This window comes from Orbicella faveolata, unplaced genomic scaffold (assembly GCF_042242905.1).
Source record: "Orbicella faveolata isolate gen_17 unplaced genomic scaffold, um_ofav_v1 contig_3, whole genome shotgun sequence".
Classification (NCBI taxonomy): Eukaryota; Metazoa; Cnidaria; class Anthozoa; order Scleractinia; family Merulinidae; genus Orbicella; species Orbicella faveolata.
Window position 1 is genome coordinate 10676087 of NW_028301558.1, and position 22647 is coordinate 10698733.

The following is a 22647-nucleotide window of genomic DNA, read 5'->3' on the forward strand; positions in this document are numbered from 1 at the left end:
CCCCAATGCCTTCTAGGGTTCTTTCTATTTTTTTGCCATGCTGGCTAGAGGGGACATTTGGGCCCTTTCCATTCAACCAAAAATTTAGAAATTTCTGAAACAGGGCAAATGATTTGAAAATTTCCTGAGAAAGCTACGGGAAAATCTGACAACTGTTGAATTTATGAAATAGGAATCATTCAACCCAAAATTCTAGAAACGCTTAGGACAAAAGCAAATGGAAATTCCTGGACAAAATTTTGGCCATTCCGGAAAATGCTCTATTGGAAATTTCCAGTACGGAAGGTTGTTCGGGTGCACTTTCCATTCAAAGGGAAGAAATGATAAAGAAATTTCCAGGAAAAGTTTCCAGAAAATCCACAAATGGTTGAATTACGAAAAGTGAACCATTCAACTGAAAATTCTGGGAAGAAAGTCAAATTGAACAGAAATTTTCGGTAAGATATTTACGAAAATTTTCGGTCTTCTGTTCCGGAGATTTCGCAAACTGGTGGAAATTTCCGGATATGAAAACCGGAAATAAGACGTACCGGAAGTGCTTCAAACCGCCGACCCAGTTTTCCGAAGGCTGCTCGGACTTAGTCCCTCGTTGCATGTTGGGTAATCACAGTTCCTGTTTTGTGGCGGGCACTCATTAATAAGTTTCTTTTCTGAACCAATATGAGAGTGAAATTATGGCGAAATATCTAACACTCTGGCTCGATAATGGGCAACTACATTCAGCTTGAGCAAGAAGAATGCCCTGAGGAAGGAAGAGGGTCTGGAATGATGTCCACCGTTATATCGTCGGGGAGGGCTTCCTCGCTGTCTGTGTCCGAAGTTTTAAAACAATTTCGGAGTGATCCCGAACGCGGTTTGGCAAACGATGAAGTTGAAAGACGAAGAAAGCTTCACGGTTTAAACGAATTTGATGTGGTAGAGGATACGCCGCTCTGGAGAAAATATATTGACCAGGTTAGAAGTGCAGTCTGACGCTAATACTTAATTATTTCGCCACGGTGGAAATATTCATTTATTTTGGTTGGGCAAAAATCATCCTGTCAGCTATTCCCTGGTTTGATAAGCTTGCTTTATGATCTTGAGTTTAAATTGTTGACCATGCATTTATATCACACCATTTTCTGTGCAGTAGGTTGTATTGAGGGAATAACAAATTTTTAGTATTTGCTATTCACCAGGGTCATGTAAGCTTAACTTGAAATTTTAACTTGTCATCTGTTGTCATCCTAGACTGGAGTGGATCTATAATTTTTGTAGCTTATTTTAACTAACCTTACTTAATTTAATTCACTGAAGAATTTTCATTTAACATCTTTGTCGGCTATTGGGAAGCATTTCCAGCGTTTATATATATAGCTGTGAATCTCATTTGAAGTTTACTTAAATTGCCATAATTATTTAAACAGGTTGGGGCGAAATTCTAATCCCACTTTGCCAATATATTCTGCTAAGTAAGAATGAATGAAAACTGAGGGTGTGATTGCAACAGGGTAATAGTTATGTGGAAATAGAAAACCTCTTTGCATACTATTCTTGTTGAGGCTGGTTTATACATCTATGTACTTGTACAGAAGCTTAGATTTAGGACTTAACAACCAACTATAAAATAAAAATAGGTACATTCTTATGGCTACAGCAAAACTTGAAAATTCAATTTTTTCCTTATTTTGATGAGTGTGCTACACTATTTTTGCGTATGAGTTTACAAACGCTACCAATGTTTACCAAGCTAATGGCTGTTGAGTTGGACCAAGGTCTTTTTCCCTTCATTTGAAGATGTTAGAAGAATATTTGTCACTTGTGAATTATTCCTTATTTTGCAGCCTGCTATGTAAGTTAAGTTAGAAAAGCATTAAATTAAGATAGGTGAAGGGTATGATTAATGGTTTAGTTCTCTGGCCTTAGTATAATATATTAAATTCATGAATGCTGTGGATTTCAAATCCTTGCTTGCCTTTTTTTTTCTTTCAATGCGAATGCAGGAACAACAAAACATACCATCTTTGCATTCATGGAGTCATAGCAACAGTGAAAATTTCAGTTGGTAAATGGAGACATTTTGTTGTCTTTCTTCTCGAAAAATGAATTGTCATTATTGATCTTTTGAAAGGCAAGATGGTAGTCAAGCAAATAAGTGTTAAAAGTTTTATTTTACTTACCTCCATGTTTGTTATATATTTTTTAGGTTTTATATATAATGTTTAAACTGGAATAACCCATCTTATGACTACAATGATTTACATCATAATAAAGCAACACAATCAGCTGTTTTTCTATTGAAGCAATTTAAATTGCATTTAGTGAATACTGGTCATTTTGGGAGATTCTTTGCATTGTTAATAACAATACACCATAGAAGTAGAGAACCAGCACATGAAAACCCTCTAGGTTTGCAATATTGAAGCCAATAAGTAATTAAAACTAGGTTTAATTTTTTTCCTTATCTTATCTCTTTGTGGTAAGAAGAGGGCCCAATTCTCAGTAAAATGTCAAATTAAATAACTTTGATTTACATTTTCTGTTAACTTTTTTGTGTTTGTGTTAACATTGGCAGAAGTAAAAAAATTGTATTCATTTTTTTGGTATTTTGACTGCAGAATTTGTGAGGTGGGGAAAACAGTTCTGGTACACTACTGGGTTGTGTATTTTTTGCTTTTGTCTTATTTAAACATTTAGCAAAAACAAACATTGGAAATATTCTTTCAGCAGAAAGGTAAATATCTCCAGTCTGCTTTTATAATACAACATAGTGTCAACATTGCATGCTGTAAAACACTTTCCCATGCCTTTAAGTGGCTCTTCTACAAGCTTTAATGGCATCCAAATCTCTTCAAATAAGTGAATTTGTGTTCCTTGACACTATTTCCCTTATATACAATCTTGACAGGTTTTGTAGCTGGTCGATATATCTATTGGGCTCTTTGAATATATTATATGTATTTTAGAAATAACAATTGAATCCTTTAACAACAAGAGAGTTCACTTTCTGCAGGAAGTGAGCTAGTTTCTTGGAAGTAAGTCCATATTTTCCTTATTAAATCCAAAGTCACTTGTTTTCAATATTGATCATTTATTGCTGATATGTGATTGAAGTCTACTGGCGCAAAGTATTGCTTTCCTTTTGGGTCGTTAAAAGTTATATTCTGCACCTGTACATGTTTCTTTCTTTGCGAAATTAATGCCCAAAAAATGTAGCATGTGTTTGGAACTAATGTTTCAAAGCTGTGATTCACAAGTTTCAAGTCTATATCATGCAGTTCCAGAAAATATCCATATTCCACCCACAAAAGGGATTGGAATTTCCTGGGGGGTGAGGGATGGGAGGCTCTCTAAACCCCAAAAATGTAAAGAAATGTATGAAGCTTAATTTTAATTTCCAGAGGAGTGGGGTGGGGATCTGGAAAAAAAAAATCCCTTCTGTGGGGAAGGTATGGATATTTTCTGGAACTACACCTTGTGCCTACTGCCTATAGGCACCAGAGTAGTTTCTGTAGCATGAAGTAACTAGAATAAGTTCCGCTAGCTTTCTCCTGGGGCGTTAATTCATCTGAGGGTTACCCTCTAGTATTAAATGGTGTGGTACATGTGCATATACACCTGAGGGGAGAGTGGCACTGTGAGAGTGACGTGCATTTCCCAAGAACACAGTGCAGTTACTCTTCCAAGGGGCTTTCACCTGGATCTTTCAATCTGAGGTGTAGGGGTAGCTTGTTCGATAGATGATTACCAACAGCTAATCCAGGATTAGCTTTTAATTGGAAATTTATCAAGCCTTTAAATCAGCTTAATTTCTTAATAAATTAAAGTGGCTTTCATTGTTAGATAAATATTTTTCTGGAGTTTGAAACCATTCAACTTTGAAACTGGAAGGTAGAAAATATGAAGAGAAATCCTCACTGCAAAGTTCAAACTGAATTCATGTCAGTAGCAGGCTTCTAGCCAGGATTTGAAAAGTGAGTGTCCAAGATGTGCTATAGGACCTGCTCAAATGAACAATTTATAAGGCAATGTATAAAATAAAAACCAACAATTTTCTTTAATAAGTAGCCATCCACAGGATGCCTCAGGGGATGCCCATCTGGCTAAAGGCCTGGTCAGTACTAATCCTGGACAAATCAAGTGTATTATGATTTGAACAATGGGCCCCGTGCAACCAGGTCATGGCACATGTAGTCTTACATTGCTATTCACAAAATACATTTTATAAAACAAGCCTGAGGTATAAAACAATATAAAGAAGGTTGTTACAAAATATTGTGACAGTTAACATAATTATTAATTATCATTGATATGTGAAATACTAATAAAAAATATTATATAATAATACTATCATTTTTCTAGAACCCTGGAGGAGGCCATCTGACAGGCCATCAGTTATGTTTCAGAGCGGAGTTAATTTGTACAGAAAATTCCCAGTAACTGGTTATTTTCTTTACAAATTAGTTCAGTTCAAGACACTGATCAAGATGGCTTAAAAAGGCTGTTTTTACCTCAAGGCCTTGTCTTGCATAGCAGATAACAAGTGTAGCAGTAAACAGTAGTATACATGATCATTGTACTTATCACTTTTTGACATAGTTAGTCTCCTCTACTAACTATGCTTTTGGAAGTTGTACACTGCTTGTAGCCAGACATTTCTCTTAGGGTCCAATGAGTGTATATTCCTGCAAACATGAATGCTAAAAGCTAAGGGCAGCATGCAAGGGAAGGACTTACCTCACCCTTGTCTTGTTCAATCTGTTCTCTTCTAAAAAACCTTGACCTGTGTCTTCCTGATTTTAAAGAGAAAAACACTACAAGCTGTCAGTTGTGTACTGGTCAGTGAAACATTCATAAGTAAATAACATTGCTTTTAGCACTACAGTCAAGGCTGTGGTCTGAGAAAAATAACAAGGAGCCCAAAGGTTCCTAATTATGAAAACCTGGGCACCCAGCATTTAAACTTATGTTAAAAAATTAAGATTTTCCAGTTGCCCAAAGGCAAAAGTTGGTCGCCTGTGGTACCTGGGCACTTCTAGGGCCCAACCCGTGGTGGCTACTCGCAGAAAAAACTGGGTGCGGGTGTGCGGCCCACTTCTCAAAACCTTCACCCTGTTTATGACCAATATGTGCGATTTTCCCTACCCTATTTATGACCTGACCAAACATTCAATACCCTGTTTCAGACCTTCCTTATAATTAGTCCCTAGTTCAGACGAATGTTAAATTGCTGTAAACGTAATTTGTGAATGGCTTTTGTTGATATGGTCCTATCAATGAAAAAGTAGTTTATTCTAAAAACCTACCCTATTCAAGACTAGAGTGCAAAATCATACCCTATTTATGACTAACATGACCAAAATCGATACCCTATTTATTACCAAAATAGCTGAAAACCGTACCCTTTAGGACTGCACAATTTACCTACATAGCCCATATAAGAGAGTACCTCCCCGCCCTCCCCAACTGGGGACCCAGCCACTCAGCCCTGACAGATCTGGAGTATATGGTTAATGGTGAGCTTTGACAAAATTAAAAACACTAAGGATCATACATTTTGACAGACATTCTTTTTCTCTGATAACATTTTGGGCTATTTTTTTTCCAGTTTAAAGAGCCTATGATTGTGTTACTGCTGGCGTCAGGACTGGTTAGTGTAGCTATGGGTCAGTATGATGATGCTGTCAGTATAACAGTGGTAAGTATTGGGGCAGTGGTAAGGATGGTGCCTACTTAATACAAAGGTCTTTTGTCCAAAGTAGGATTATGTGGAAAAGGAACATGTCAGCAAGGTCTACAGTGGAATTCAAAAAGAACACCAGGGGTAAACCAAGCATTTTCCAAAGATGATAAGTCTTGAATCTCAGAAAAAAGGCAGACAATATGTTGGGCACTACAATATCTTTAAGTGTTCTTGGAAAATTTCACTTTCATTTTGGTGGTGGAGTCAGTTTTGGGTTAGTACTTTATGTAAGACTACTTATAATGTCCTGAGAATATGGCTGTAGCTCTAGTATACCCCTGTAAACCTTTGTTTAGCCTTGTATACCCCTGTAAACCCTTGCACACCCCTGCAAACCCCTGTATACCCTTGTAAACCTTTTTATACCCCTGTAAACCCTTGTATACTCCTGTAAACCTTTGTTTACCCTTGTACACCCCTGTATACCCCTGTAACCCTTGCATACCCTTGTATACCCCTGTAAATCCCTGTATACCCCTGTTAACCCTTGTATACTCTTGTATACCCCTGTAAACCCTTGTATACCTCTGTCAATCCCTGTATACCCCTGTAAACCCTTGTATACCCCTGTCAATCCCTGTAGACCCCTTGTCTACCCCTTGTCTACCCCTGTTAACTCCTGTATACCCCTGTAAATCCTTGTGTACTCTTGTATACCCCTGTAAACCCTTGTATACCCCTGTCAATCCCTGTATACCCCTGTAAACCCTTGTATACCCCTGTAAACCCCTTTATATCCCTGTAAACCCTTGTATACCTTTGTATATGCCTGTAAACCCTTGTATACTCCTGTGAAATCCTGTATACCCCTGTAAACCCTTGTATACCCCTGTAGACCCTTGTATACCCCTCTAAACTCTTGTACACCACTGCAAACTCCTGTATACCCTTGTAAACCCTAGTATACCCCTGTAAACCCTTGTATACCCCCTGTAAACCCCTGTATACCCTTGTAAACCCTTGTATACTCTTGTATACCCCTGTAAACCCTTGTATACCCCTGTCGAGCCCTGTATACCACTCTGAACCCTTGTATACCCCTGTAAACCCCTTTATATCCCTGTAAACCCTTGTATACCTTTGTATACGCCTGTATACAAGGGGTATACAAGAGTTTACAGGGGTATACAGGGATTTACAGGGGTATGCAAGGGTTTACATGGGTATACAGGGATTTACAGGGGTATACAAGGGTATGCAGGGTTTCACAGGAGTATACAAGGGTTTACAGGCGTATACAAAGGTATGCAAGGGTTTACAGGGGTATAAAGGGGTATACAAGGGTTTACATGGGCATACAAGGTTTCACAGGAGTATACAAGGGTTTACAGGCGTATACAAAGGTATACAAGGGTTTAAAGGGGTATACAAGGGGTTTACAGGGGTACATAGGAATTTAGATTGATATACAAGGGTTAACAGGGGTATACAAGGGTATACAGGGGTTTACAGGGGGTATACAATGGTTTACAGGGGTATACACGGGTTTATAGAGGTAAACAAGGGCTTACACGGGTATACAGGAGTTTACAGGAGTATACAAGGGTTTCCTGGAGTATTCAATGGTTTACATTGGTGTACAGGGGTTTACAGGGGTATACAAGAGGTTAGCGGGGTTTACAGGGGTATACAGGGATTTACAGAGGTGTACAAGGGTTTACTTGGGTATACAGGGGGTTTACAGGGGTATACAAGGGGTTACAGGGGTTTACAGGGGTATAGGAAGGGTTACAGGGGCTTACAGGGGTATACAAGTTGTATACAGGGTTTTACAGGGGTATACAAGGGGTTACAGGGGTTTACAGGGGTATACAAGGGTTTACAACGGTTTACAGCCTCGTTTTATAGCCACTCGAGACGATGCTCTACATGGACATAGCGCTACATCATTGTCTCCCGAGACGAACGGCTGCCGATGATCCGATTGGGGTTGACAAGGGTATACAGGGGTTTACAGGGGTGTACAAGGGTTTACATTGGTATACAAGGGTAAACAAAGGTTTATGGGGGTATACTAAAGCTTCAGCCATATTCTCGGGACATTATATGTAGTCTTACATAAAGTACTATCCCAGTTTCAACTCATGTGGACGTGGCTTTTAATCCAGGCCTTGTGGGATGTGTGCCGTGTGTGCAATATCAAAAGTATATGTAGGCACAGTCCTTAAATAAACAAATGATTGACATATGGCTACTGCAATGCATGCTAAGAAAACAATATGCGACTCTGCAATGCAATAGGGGCTCATTTTTGCACGTTTTCTTGACCTTATACCTAATAGTAAAATGGCGTAATATTGGAATTTAATGAAAAGGCATTTTAATGTCACTGCTCAATTTTTGTTCACTGTTAGTAATTAGCTTTCAATGGTAACATACAGTCAAATTTCCATAATGTTTTCATGTATTCATTGTTCTGAATGGTTTATATTTCAGGCCATAATAATTGTTGTTACAGTAGCATTTGTTCAGGTATGGTTACTTTTAATTACTGTATTTAAATGCTTTTCTTGACTTCTAGTAGATATGTTACGACTTCAAAATTGTTACTTGAGGCTACATGGTCCCAAGGCCTGTAATATAGCGAGTGGTAACTTGTGCAAGACATAGTTTAGACTGTATGGGGTGTAATCTTAGAGCCCTTGGGTGTTACTAGTCTTTCCAGAGGTTTGATCTATGCGCAAATACTCTGTAAACTCTGAAAGGTTTTAGTCAAGAATATATTAAGTACCGATAGTATAGTAATTTGAAATGATTTCAGGGCATCTGGTGCAAATATTTTCAACTGTGAACCAATATTCTCTCAATCCATAAACATTAGATATGAGAGATGTAAAATTTTCATGACTGAAAACAAACTGTATCTTCATATCAGAGCTGTAAGCCATCTTGTTACCCCATTGGTCCATATATTGAGATCAGATCACAGAGTCTTAACTTTTGTTGCAGTCAACTATGAGAGGTTGTCAGGAACAAAAGGTCCCAGCTATTAGTGATTTGACTGGGCAAATTTTGGTATTTTGGAAAAATGGTTGCCTACAAGAGCTGGTTACGTCATGGTTTCAGCTGTGTTGTGTTGGATTTAGAGCTGAAAATGATGGACTTTTGTACATTCAAATTCCTTTGTTTTGCTTATTTTTTTACTGTTTGTTTTCTATGCTTGCAGGAATACCGTTCTGACAAGTCAGTGGAAGCCATCAAGAAACTTGTCCCACCTGGCTGTCACTGGTAAAAAGGCTCAAGTGGATTTGTGTTTAATTTACATTGTTCACAATAAAATATCATGATCATGTAACGTTTGGAGCTGTTCAGAAAGAGCAAAGGGGATAAGGGAAGGCCAAACATTTTCGGTCCGCCAGGGATGTAATCCGGAAGACACTAGGCCAGCTCATTAACAAGCCCAGCCGGCTTCTCTGACAATGATGTAATCAAATCTTTGTTCTGTGGGAAATTTCAGCCAGATTTAAGTCCTCTTTCAGGTGGTGAAATTAGCCAGCAACCAGCCTTTAGCTATTTGTACATCCCTTACCCTTTGGCACTTCCCCAATCTCCACCGCTGGCTATTTTGAGAGACATCAGTGACTGTAATTAATGTTATACATGTACAAGCAATACATGTCACTCTGTGTAAGGTGGACAAGATATTCATGGCATTCTTGACTTTTTTCCTTCTTCAGTATTCGTGAAGGCCAGGTAGCAGATTTTTTGGCTCGCAGTTTAGTCCCTGGAGATCTAGTCACCATTTCAGTAGGAGATAGAGTTCCAGCAGATTTAAGGCTAATCGAGGTATAAAGACTGCTTCCTTATCACATGGGTCTTGTGTTATACAACATGGTCAATCAGTTGTTAATAATTAATTTTAATAAATAAATAAATAAATAAATAAATAAATTATCTAGATAGATATATTATCGTCCAATTGTTTGTTTGTCAATAAAAGTCTGTTTTTTTAGGCTATAGATTTGAAAATAGATGAATCAAGTTTTACTGGTGAGACTGAACCAGCAAGTAAAACAACTGATATGATTCCTCCATCCAAATCAAGTGGAGGGATCTCACAAAGAAGAAACATTGCTTTCATGGGTACTTTAGTCCGTTGTGGCCGTGGCAAGGTGTGTGATTAAATATATGCAGCTCTTTCACCGTGTAACATTGTACATATATTGATGAAAAAGTTTAATGTTGGTCTTAAATTTACACCTTTGAATAAGACTCTATTTAGTGATCATTCATTCCACAAATGAGAGCTTTTATTGTAAGCTTCACTTTGATGCTGTACTGTTATGTTGCACTTGGCGGAGGTGGTGGGGGGGGGGGGTAGTCACATATATGGGCTATATAGGTATTTGCTGTGGGATAGGATAAGGTTTTTGAGGTCCTTGATCCTTAAATAGGGCATCATTTTGCCCCTGTTGGCATTGCGTTAACGTTCCTGGTGTGATCCTTAGATAGGGTACCTAAGTTATCATTTTTCAATTTTGGGCTTAATTAGGATATTAATACATTTGCTTCATCCTTTAAATAGGGTCAGGGTTTAAGACCCTTTGTGGCACACACGTATCCGAAATTTAGGGAAGTACCACACACACTCCCCCTCCCCCAGGCTCCAGTCCTGGCTTATGTATTAAGAACCACAATGTGGAAGTAATAATAAAAGCGTTTAAACATATTCCATCAAGATATCTGTTTTTTCTTGTATTGTTCGTTTGACTCCCATATGATTTCTTGACTTATAGGATTTTATCTTAAAAATGTTTTGGCAAACAACTTCCGTTTGTTGTTACTTTAAGGGGCGTGTCCTAAGTCATCTCAAACTGTGTTTGTCACCTGTGATAAATCAGGAGTAATCAGACAGTTGTGCAATGAGACAACCTTAATAATGCACTGTATAATTAATAGGTTTTAAGTTGAGAAATAATTTATTAATTGTTTATAAAAGGCTAAAAGTTACTAATTAAAAATTTTAAAAACCAACACATTTTTGACCATATGGTCATCAACAAACAAGTACATTCTTTCATTGCAAGACTGTTCCCCTCAGGAATAACTTATTAATTGAACAAAACCATGTCGTATGTAGTTTTCCATCATGTGCCACTGATGATGACCGTACAGTCAAAAATGTTTTGGTTTTCAAAATTTTAGTAACTCTTAGCCTTCTATAAACATCTAAAAAGCAACGTTATTATGACAACAATTTATTAATTGATAAGTTAATAAAGATGGTGAATTTTAAGCTCGGTAATGAAATGTGAAGGTGAATTAATCAACATGACATGAGCGTGGGACAAAGAAAAATTCTGAGTCCCTGACAGGAATCGAACCCATGACCTCCCGAACACCGGGCAGGCGCTCTATCCACTGAGCTACAAGAACTCATGGAGAGCAAGGTCTTTTAACTGAGTTCATATATGATAGGTGTCCTGCATACTGCTAGGATCAACGCTGTCGAATTCATCGTGAGTAGTGATAAGTTAATAAAGATTGTGAATTTTAAGCTCGGTAATGAAATGTGAAGGTGAATTAATCAACATGACACGAGCGTGGGACAAAGAAAAATTCTGAGTCCCCGACAGGAATCGAACCCATGACCTCCTGAACACCGGGCGGGCGCTCTATCCACTGAGCTACAAGAACTCATGGAGAGCAAGGTTATTTAACTGAGTTCATATATGATAGGTGTCCTGCATACTGCTAGGATCAACGCTGTCGAATTCATCGTGAGTAGTGATAAGTTAATAAAGATGGTGAATTTTAAGCTCGGTAATGAAATGTGAAGGTGAATTAATCAACATGACACGGGCGTGGGACAAAGAAAAATTCTGAGTCCCCGACAGGAATCGAACCCATGACCTCCTGAACACCGGGCGGGCGCTCTATCCACTGAGCTACAAGAACTCATGGAGAGCAAGGTCATTTAACTGAGTTCATATATGATAGGTGTCCTGCATACTGCTAGGATCAACGCTGTCGAATTCATCGTGAGTAGTGATAAGTTAATAAAGATTGTGAATTTTAAGCTCGGTAATGAAATGTGAAGGTGAATTAATCAACATGACACGAGCGTGGGACAAAGAAAAATTCTGAGTCCCCGACAGGAATCGAACCCATGACCTCCCGAACACCGGGCGGGCGCTCTATCCACTGAGCTACAAGAACTCATGGAGAGCAAGGTCATTTAACTGAGTTCATATACTGTTAGGATCAAGCGTCAGCGTTGATCCTAGCAGTATGCAGGACACCTATCATATATGAACTCAGTTAAATGACCTTGCTCTCCATGAGTTCTTGTAGCTCAGTGGATAGAGCGCCCGCCCGGTGTTCGGGAGGTCATGGGTTCGATTCCTGTCGGGGACTCAGAATTTTTCTTTGTCCCACGCTCGTGTCATGTTGATTAATTCACCTTCACATTTCATTACCGAGCTTAAAATTCACAATCTTTATTAACTTATCACTACTCACGATGAATTCGACAGCGTTGATCCTAGCAGTATGCAGGACACCTATCATATATGAACTCAGTTAAATGACCTTGCTCTCCATGAGTTCTTGTAGCTCAGTGGATAGAGCGCCCGCCCGGTGTTCGGGAGGTCATGGGTTCGATTCCTGTCGGGGACTCAGAATTTTTCTTTGTCCCACGCTCGTGTCATGTTGATTAATTCACCTTCACAATTTATTAATTGTTATAGGACAAGGAATTGAACCAAAAAATAAACATCTCGTTTCATTGATCACCTTATAAATAGTTTTTACCGTATTTGTCATTATTTATGGATGACATTTACTGAGTTAGTGCGATACAACTTCTTCTTTTCCAGGGTGTTGTCACCGGTACTGGTGAAAATTCAGAATTTGGTGAAGTTTTTAAAATGATGAAAGCAGAAGAGGTATGTAGTATATCATCAAGTTATTAAGGAGCAATTGGTAAGAAGGACTAACCACCAGTTTTTTGAGCACCTTATTTTTGCAAACCAGTGGCAAAATTTTATGTTTTGTTAACATTTTTCCAGAACTTTGCACATGCAGGTGAAAGCACTGTATTGTGATCTCCAGTAGAATTAATATTGTTGAGAAGCTGCTTTTTTCATTTTACATGTACTTTCGTTGGCATCAAAGTAGAACCACTTATCATAGAAACAGCAAACAGTTCAAACTTCTAATCAGTGAGCTTTTGATTATCATTTTTTCACTTTACTTAACAAACAAACAAACTAGTTAGTGATTGTTTTGTGTAAAGTGATGCTTCTTTATCTTTAGTTAGATGTAGAGATTGACTGCAATTTTGTGATTGATGGGAAAGTAGCAGATTTAAACATTAAATGTAAATTTAAATCTTGTTTTATTTCAGCCTCCGAAGACTCCTCTTCAAAAAAGCATGGACATCTTAGGAAAACAGTTATCTTTTTATTCCCTTTGTATCATAGGTGGGTGCTTGTTCTGTTAGTCTTAAAGATGTTTCTTCAAGCTGGTTAGGATGTCTTCAAGCAAAGCCAAAGGTTTATCATCAGCAAAATTAGGTTCAATTTCAATCAATGAAATGGGTCAACATCAGAATCAGGGCGGACAATAAGGGCTGTAACCTGTAACACCTGTTATGACTGAGTATGTTTGATGGACCCTTGATGTTACTTGTGAACTTGCCTGTAATTGATACTATTAACATATTAAGTAACAAATTTGTTACGGGTGTGAAGATCAAGGTTATCGGTGAATCAAAATTTAATGACAGTTCTGAGAATAAGGCTCATTTACAAGTCTTTCCCCATCAGAACCTTGTACTAACAAGTATCTTTGTGGTCTTTTTTCTCAAAGGACTTATTATTCTTTTGGGATGGCTACAAAAGAGAGCTATTCTAGAGATGTTCACCATTGGAGTCAGGTAAGAAATAGAGAATTGATCTTTGGCCATTTGTGACAATTATTATCAATTATGGCATGGCACAAATGATCAAAAGCATGTGTTTAAGACATGCTGTTACCTTAGTGGCTGTTTCTCTGAAAAAATGAAATTAATTGTTGCAGAACCCCAGTAAAAAATAATTTTTAACAATTTTGTCATGATTTTTCTTTGACAGCTTGGCAGTAGCTGCCATCCCAGAGGGTCTTCCCATAGTGGTCACTGTAACTCTAGCACTTGGTGTGATGAGAATGGCCAGAAGAAATGCCATTGTCAAAAAGCTTCCCATTGTGGAGACTCTCGGGTGTGCTAGTGTGATTTGTTCTGATAAGACTGGCACACTGACCAAGAATGAGATGACAGCGACACAGATATTCAGTGCTGATGGACACTATGCAGAGGTAAGTGTTGTTCCTAGTGGTTTCTTATACTTAGTGCTCTAAAGGCAGGAGAATTATACAACTGAGTCATGTTCTCCATATTTTGCAGGTTTCTGGGGTGGGTTACAATGGGTGTGGTCATGTAACCATTGCAGGCCAAACTCTAACGCCAAACAGCAACTTGTCTATAACTAAAGTTATCGAGGTAAGGAGTCCCCAGTTTTTGTGTTTATTTGTTGTGTTTTGTAACTGTTACAACATAGCCATTGCCCGATGTTTAACTTGACATGATGGTTGCAGGTTGGTTATCTATGCAACAATGCACACATTCAAGATGGCTCTCTATTTGGCCAGCCAACAGAAGGTGCCCTTATAGCTGTTGCACTCAAGGTAACAATTTGCAATGAAACATATTGGTTCATGCTTCAACATGCACTATCAAGTTATGGTACACACAGGAAGTTTGGAGAGTAGTAAAGAAGTTAACAAGTTTCCTGAGGCGATAGCTTCTTGAGTGCTCTCCAGACCTCCCAAGCAGATGAACCAATATTTGTTTTATAACATTGCCAGTGGAAGCAATCTGCTCATACTACCACTTTTGGATTATTGGATATGATTGCCTGGGTTTGTTAGCTATGTTATAATGCCAGTGATTTTTGTATAACAAGACATCACACACCTAGAGATACAGGCTAAATCACAAAGGGACAAGGTGCACAGGAAGTAGTATGGTTTATACTGACCTATGAATATAGTTTATTCAGTGCAACTATTGTATGCTTTTGCATGGAAGAAAAATGATTGATTTCAAGAAACTGTATGTTGTTCCTTTAACAGCTTGGTATTGATGACCCAAGAAACATGTACAAACGTACGGAAGAAATTTCTTTCAGCTCAGAGAAGAAGTGGATGGCTGTAAGATATAGAAAACAGGTAAGTAGACTGAAAGGCAATTGCCCCAGGAACCTACTTTAGTGCAAGCCCAGTTATTAATCCACATTGTATTAAACATGGACCTCAATGGCTGACTGTTTGTCGACAGACACATAGTTAGTAGAGGAGACTAACACCATGAACTGTCAAAGACAGTCAGATTTCCGGTTGAGAGTGTTTGGGAAATTCATGCCAATTAGTGAGATGATAGTGCGCATATCAAAATAACACATTTTGAGGTAAAAGTGCCCTTTTCATTTGTGGGGATTTTTTTCCTTTGAAGTAAGATAAACATCTGATATTTTGAACATACATAGGTGTGGCACTCACAGGTTGTATATCTCTTGCAGGACAATTCAGAGGTGTATTATGTGAAGGGGGCACCTGAGAAGGTGTTACAGCAGTGCACATCATACTGCAGGCACGGTTCTGTTGTCCCACTTGTTGCTAAGGATTTGGAGACGTTTAGTGATGCTGTTGCTGCCATGTCATCCAAAGGACTTAGAGGTACACACCAATAGGCTATTTACATTGTTGAAGAATATATCTGAAATCAGGAGTTAAGTAAGTTTGTAGTACTTCTGCATTTTTTTACGACCCTTTCAGTACTTTGGTGAGCCATTCGAACAAATGCAAATGACAAGTTAAATATTTTGTAGTGCTTCAGTGTTATCAACAGGACTTAATGTAGTGTGAACATTCCAGATGCACTTCCCAGTCCACCTGAGCAAAAGAAGGAGACGTCTTTCCAGTGTGCTTATACCAAAGTCTATAACTTTGATTTGGGATTGCTAACCCCTGTGATAAACGTTGACAGAATGGAACAAACTAATCCGTATTTTTGTTTTTGACAGTGATAGCCCTGGCCATGGGAACCGACTTGCAGCAGCTGTCATTCCTGGGTATAATGGGTCTACTTGACCCCCCCAGACCCGGTGTGCGTGAGGCTGTCCATACGCTGCTAGAGAGTGGGGTGGAGGTCAAGATGCTGACAGGAGACGCGCGGGAGACTGCACTTACTATCGGTAAACTCAACATGTTTAGCTAAGCAGGTTCACAAATAAGGTCGAACTCACTCTCAGAAACGTGGTAGCGTTGGTTTACACAGGGTCCCACTTATAGGAACTGTTAATTCAGCAAACGTCAGTTAAGGCGACGTTTATACACCAAACAATCTTTGTTGAAAATAAGGTGTACGTTACAGTGAAAGGCGCCATGACCTCTTGGTAGAGTCTTAGCTAACTATATACAACGTTTGGCGTCTCTCTGTTGGTTCTCCGTAGTCTGTTAGATAGTCTTATCGATATATTTTTTTAATTTTTTAGACATTACCACATCAGCGTTGCTGTTATATTTTTAGATCGTGTATAAATGTATGCTTTACCTTACCTTTCGTTCTCTGCGAGCCAAATCGCCAACAACTGTGTAAGAAATTTGTCATTAGTGTATCACTTTCTAGCCTCCATTCAGGGCGTTAAAGTGGGATTCTACAGTATACAAACTAGAGTTCGTTTTCTCTGTCATTTACAGCGGAAATCCTGGGAATTCATGTCAAGGGAAGGTTAACTTTGTCGGGAGAAGAGCTAGAAGCGATGGACAGTTTTCAATTAGGAGACGCCATACATCAGGTAAAGGGTCTACATTGACCGTATATTGTGGTACGTAGCCTGTTGTGTTCTGATCTTCTCATTGGCGCCATTATTTTGGGCTGTCCTAAACCTTGTACAAGTAGTATTTTTTTAGCTTCCTATGGAGCTCAGAAAGCACAGACCTCATGTAAATGCTTGTAAAACGTCCACTTTCCTTTCATTACATTGTCTAACATGCGATGTAGGTGAGCCATCACTCACTCTGCTGTTTTCTCAACAGGCGTCGGTGTTTTATCGAGTGAGTCCCAGACATAAAGTAGCTATTGTTAAGGTACGTCTTGCTAGAACTCTTTGCTCCTTTGTTTTCATTTACTCTGTTTTTTTTTTCTCTCGACCACATTCCTAGTATGAACAACTACTTCCGTCAGTTGATATGACATGTACCAATCCTTCGTAGGAAAAAAGATGGCGACTGGCACATTTACTCATAGTTCTTAACACACGAAAACCTTAACAACGTTCATAAAAACGTACGGAGACGTTATACAATCTTCAAACCTAGGTTACTCAGTGTCCTTAGTACAGGGACATATATTGTAAAAATTAGCTTTTCTTTGTGCCTTTTAGGCTGTGTTAGGTTCGCAAGGCCTTGTGGTAAAATGTACATCCGCCATCTTTTTTCCTACGTGGATTGGCGAAGTGAAAATTCAACTTTAAGGAGTTTCACTGAACAGTAGTTTTCTGAACCTTTGGAAACTTTACGCAGGGTAGCCACAGGTCAGGAAATGGTCAGGGAAAACAAATTCTTCAAGGTCAGGGAAAAGTTAGGGAATTCTATTTTGAGTCAAGATTGACATTTGAAGAAAAGTCAGGGAAAATTGAAATAATGTAACACGGGTGATTTAATATCATTGAAGGCTAGAAGCAACATTTGGGGTCACTGTGATCTCGTCGATAATTTTTCTTTAATGGAGAAGGGAAATATGTTGAAAACTTATCCGTCTTTATGAATGAGGGAAAAGGACGGCTGTAAGTAGAGGCTAGAAGCCGCTACTATATCTGACATTTTGTATTTATCACAGTTGGGCCAGGAAAATTGTAGTTTTATCAGGGAAAAGTCAGGGAATTTTGAAAAGTGATGTCTGTGGCAACCATGTTACGCTCTGGAAGAAACACGTCTCGTTCGGCTGTAGCTGAAACTAGAATATTCTTAGTAGTCTTTCGTATTTTGTTTTGCAGTCTCTACAGCAGCGTGACCACGTGGTGGCGATGACTGGTGACGGCGTAAATGACGCAGTGGCTCTTCGCCGAGCTGATATCGGCGTGGCTATGGGTCGAGCGGGGACTGATGTGAGCAAGGAGGCAGCAGACATGGTGTTGGTCAATGACGACTTCTCCACCATCTTGGCTGCCATCGAGGAAGGCAAAGGAATCTTTTACAACATCAGGAACTTTGTTCGTTTCCAGCTAAGCACGTGAGTAAACTGCAAACTGTGACTCCCGACTTGTTCATAGATCAGGCGAGAAATTAGCCCCTTTCAGGCGTCCGGTTAGCTGGGACGCAGCGCGAAAAAATGGCGGAGTCGAACAAGGCGGAGAGGGTCGCTGCCCTTCACTCCTGTTTTTCGCGCCGCGCCCAACTAGCAGAGCGCCTGGAAGAGGCTAGCGAGAAATGTGCTAAGCGGAGTAATGATAAAAGGTCGAGATTCCCTCATAAACATGGGTAGAATTTCTCGTTATACAAATCTTGTATTTCGAAAATTTTAAGGCGGGTTTTTTTTTATATCTAGTGTGTCGTTTAGAATCACATGCTCCCCTTTTCTTGGAGATTTCACGATAGCTTTTTCATGTCCAATCGGAAAAGTGCTTTAGCCTTTTCCTTTATAGACAAACATACCAAGATTCTAGTTAAATGATATTTTCTGTTTTCCATGTATAGGAGCATTGCAGCGATTTCTTTAATCACAATATCAACGTTTCTAAAGCTTCCCAATCCTCTGAATGCCATGCAGATTTTATGGATTAACATCATCATGGATGGACCTCCCGCTCAGAGGTGAGATATCAGAAATAATGACGAGAGTTGTGGTTATGGCCAATGCGGCCATAATCACAACTATGGCCTCTCTTTGGCCAATGCGTTGAATTGCAGATCAAAAATTCTGAGTAGAAGCTTTGGCAGGGTCGTTGTGTTCCGGAGCAAGATGGTTTTCCTCCGCAGTGACTTTCTTCACCAGTTCGTTGAGTATTAGTAGTAGTTAACCCGTACCCGGTCAAAGGGTCCAAGCGTGGGGCCGTTGTGTTAGAAACTTTACTTTCCAGTGACTTCCTATACCCATGAGAATGGGTACCAGCAAGATAATACTGAAAGCAACTTGCGATGGACTAGCATCAATTTGGGGGGTGGGGGGGAAAGGAGGGGGGGCTGGTAGCAATATTCCTGGACATTTCATGCTACGGAAACTGGAGTTGTGAGTCATCTGGCTCCTCTGGCTCTTTCCTATATGCCTCTGCTTCACAAGGTTAGCCGATTCCCACCCAGCTATACACTTACCCACACACCTTACCACAACTTCTGTACGGGTGACCCTTGTCTACTTTTTTTTGCAGTCTCGGCGTGGAACCCGTGGACCGTGATGTCATGAATAAACCCCCGCGAAACGTTAAAAACCCAATGATCACTAGGGCCCTTATAATGAACGTTCTCTTGTCCGCTAGTCTTATAGTAACTGGCACACTCTGGGTCTTCTGGAGAGAGGTAGGTTCTCAAGCAGCTTACATGGTGCGTGTTTGAGCAGGTTAAATTTTGGCAGGCAAAAGGCCGATGTTGGCGTTGTAGGTAGTGCAGTCTTTAAGTGTTTTGCTGGGATTGATTTCAAGCCTGTGCAATTGGAGAATAAATTATTTGGTTGTGGCAGCACATCTTTGAAAGCAACGAAAAAGGAGTGCGTGAAGTAGTAGGGCTAAATTCGGTGCGAGTAGAACATATAATAGTTGTCTGTCGTTCTCGATTTTTAACTGTGAAAACGAGATACCACCGAATATTTTTAGTGGGGAGGTTTCAGAAAGATTTGCCAGTAGTCCGGGTAAGCAATATTACCTTACTGTATTAGAAAGGTCGCTGTAAGTAGAGGTGGAGTAAGAATCTTTCCCTTTGTTGTTTTTTAACAACTTTTTAAGCTTTGTAATCAGTGTTCCAGGTAATTTTATTTTCTGAAGTAAAAAAAGTCTCTGACCTAAGTAAATAATAGAGATACTTCTGATGATTTGGTAAAGGTCATGTCAATTGACCTGTTGGAATTTTATATTGACTTCTTGCCTGTACAACGTATCTGGAATCCTGGCGAAACAAATATTTTATAACGTTGTATTATACTAATCCATTAGTTGGTCTTCCTTCCATATTTTTCCAGATGAGAGACAACATCATCACTCCACGTGACACTACCATGACGTTCACGTGCTTTGTGTTCTTTGACATGTTCAACGCGCTTAGCTGCCGTTCACAGGTCAGGTTCAAACCTAAATGTGGGAATGTTGGTCTTAGAAACTGTCTAAATTGCTCAAGAGACTAGTTGCCTTACTTACTAAGTCCTTCTTAGTCCGATTAGAGTGTTTGTCTGGGGACAGAGGCGCTCTGCGCCTAGCGCCATGAGATGCGTAAAACTCGGTGGGCTAGGTTGGTCGAATGCCGGTTAACGCTGACCCAGGGTGAAAAGTTAAGCCAAGTATAAATTCTTCTTGTATAAAAAGGTTTTTCACTGCTTATGTTTTGTGTAGTTTGAGATTATTCAAACTCAAAACAGGAGGCCAAACAATATAAACAGAAAACCTCACCCAAAGTTACAAAACTGAAATCAAAATTCTCGGTAATCCTGGGTTAGCTTAATCAAGCTTTGAACAACTGAACCTGGCCCAGATGTTTGCAAAATGACTTCTGATCTTGGTTTTGTCAAACAATTAAAAATAGTTGTTAGCTTTTGATCCATTTCTTTTCAGTGGTGTTTGAATCACACATTCTTTCTTCCTGTTGTTTCATAGGTCAAGTCGATCTTCCAAGTAGGTTTCTTCACAAATCGAATGTTCCTTTACGCCGTTGGCGGTTCTCTGATGGGACAGATGTTAGTTATTTACTTCCCTCCTCTTCAGGCTGTCTTTCTCACGGAGGCTCTTCACTGTACTGACCTTTTGTTATTAGTTTGCATTGCGTCTTCCGTTTTTCTTGTGGACGAGATCAGAAAAATGGTTTTAAGAACTCTCTCTAGGCGCAAAGAGCCTCCAAAAGACTTCCAGTATTACGTGTGACAAGACGCCGAGTCCGAATCTACACTTCTGCACACATCTACAATAGTTATCGACTGGTATCCGATTTGCACTCCCTCAACAGATCAAATAATTGCACTCTGCAGGGAAACGAGCCGTTATAAAAGTCGAGTCCGTGTCTGCGAGAATTACCTGAGCTGGAGCGTTTCGCTTCGTGGTCAGTGGGGCTGTTAAGCAACATTGAATATCCGGTCTCTTCATGTCTGAGACGCAACGCACCTCTCAGAATTGGCTGAGAAAACAATAGCGCAAAATCAGAAGCAATGAACCAATAGAAGTGCGTGAAACAGGGAGCCAATGAAATTGCAGGTTCTGAAGAGGTGCGGGGCGTCCGTCATGTCTCAGAGGGTTCTCGTGCTTGTTTGTGATGTGGTATCAAGAATCGTTTATCTTCGTACACTTGTGCGAGTACTGATCATTATCAGCCAATGATTCACGTATTTCATGTACAAATGAAGTTCATTTTATGTAAAAGTAGTGAATATTAATATATATAAATTCTCAGAATTTTGCGTCTTGGAGCTAGGCCTCCTTACAGCCGTTAACTCTCTCTCCTACCATAGACAACTGCGACGTTAACTGGTGTAGGTTATATGAGTAGATTAGATAACAAGGTGTAAATAGCTAGAAAAGTAACAAACAAAACAGCGGTATAGTAGCTGAACACCTTTGGGAAATAAATCGTTTTATTGAATTGTCAAAGTATTCAGCCCTCCTTTGCGGAAAAAAAAGTCATAAAAAAGTAAAGATGCCAGGACCAAACTGACTTAAGAACATTTTAACATGTTAAAACAGTTTTTGTTTTTCGAAAATCGTTTACATTTCTGCATATGCTCGTACGTTTACAATTTGAATGTAACTTCTTGAAATTTGCTTTCTTCATCAGTTCCTCCTTGTAAAGGGAGGGGGTTTAAGGTTTATCAATATTTGTCAATTTATTTGACAATTTACTATGCATGTCTTCTTCCTTTGCGTTTCTTTTTTACCATGTATGGAGCAAAAAGGCCCAGACAGACGCACGCAGCATTTCAACGTAACATATTGCAACATCGTTGAGCCCAGCATGTTGCACACGTCTGGTGATCCTGTTACACCATCCAGCATTTTGCAACGTTCATAAAGTGACTGTTATAAAAGCAAGCAACATCATGTTATCTCCAGGATGAGAATTTTAACACAACAAGCAGAAATAATGTTAGAAAAAGGACAAGTATGCATCAGGTATGAGTGGAAACGCTTTCAACTCCTCATTCCTAGATGCAGTTTCGCTCTGTTTCATATGCGAGCAGAACTGTGATTTAGTAAAGTCAACTTTGTTAAGCTGCACGCATTAATGAAGTCAGTGACTTTATTTAGCCAATGGTATGTGGAGAAACTGTACCTTAATAAATTGAAAGTAATTAAACTCTAAAGGAAGTTGAAGTACAAGACTGAGTTGAATGCCTAGCTAAAGTTATCTTTGTTTAGGGTGATATTTTAATTGCTTAACTTGAGTGGTCAAACCTGCTCGAATTCACGTTTGAACCATGTATGGTGCGCCGTAACCTGTTGGCTTCCGTCTGTAAAAGACAAGTTCTACGTACTCCCCTTATCCTACGTTGACAAATTGTCGTATTACCCATATGTATAATAATTATCTTGCGAAATAGGGCGGGATAGCGTCTTTTATTTTTTCCAAGCGAACACGCTAACGAATCCTGCAATCTGATTGGTTTTGTAAGCGATTGTTTGTTTCTGTGTACCTCTGCCCCAGAGTGACAGCATTAGTTTTCGTATCCGACGGTGCCGTAGTTAGCTCGCAAT

At 39.4% G+C, this 22647-nt stretch overlaps 1 protein-coding gene across 1 annotated transcript; it reads left to right on the top strand.

Moving 5' to 3' along the window:
• Positions 1-594: 594 nt before the first annotated feature.
• On the top strand, positions 595-22266 carry LOC110065835 (calcium-transporting ATPase type 2C member 1-like). The gene is made up of 22 exons (XM_020772999.2): positions 595-954; positions 5588-5677; positions 8159-8194; positions 8889-8950; positions 9400-9508; positions 9676-9834; positions 12541-12609; positions 13071-13146; positions 13535-13601; positions 13798-14020; positions 14109-14204; positions 14300-14389; positions 14837-14932; positions 15283-15439; positions 15787-15957; positions 16463-16560; positions 16802-16852; positions 17761-17996; positions 18461-18577; positions 19132-19279; positions 19935-20030; positions 20563-22266. Exons 1-22 carry the CDS (start codon positions 706-708, stop codon positions 20824-20826), a joined length of 2760 nt encoding a protein of 919 aa, XP_020628658.1. The 5' UTR covers positions 595-705; the 3' UTR covers positions 20827-22266.
• Positions 22267-22647: the final 381 nt, after the last annotated feature.

Excerpts from the sequence above, each read along its gene's own strand:
- LOC110065835 (XM_020772999.2), top strand. The coding sequence starts at position 706 with ATGGGCAACTACATTCAGCTTGAGCAAGAAGAATGCCCTGAGGAAGGA. Across the intron at positions 13,147-13,534 it reads TTATTCCCTTTGTATCATAG|GACTTATTATTCTTTTGGGA; the intron begins GTGGGTGCTTGT and ends TTTTTCTCAAAG. Across the intron at positions 14,205-14,299 it reads CTATAACTAAAGTTATCGAG|GTTGGTTATCTATGCAACAA; the intron begins GTAAGGAGTCCC and ends TGATGGTTGCAG.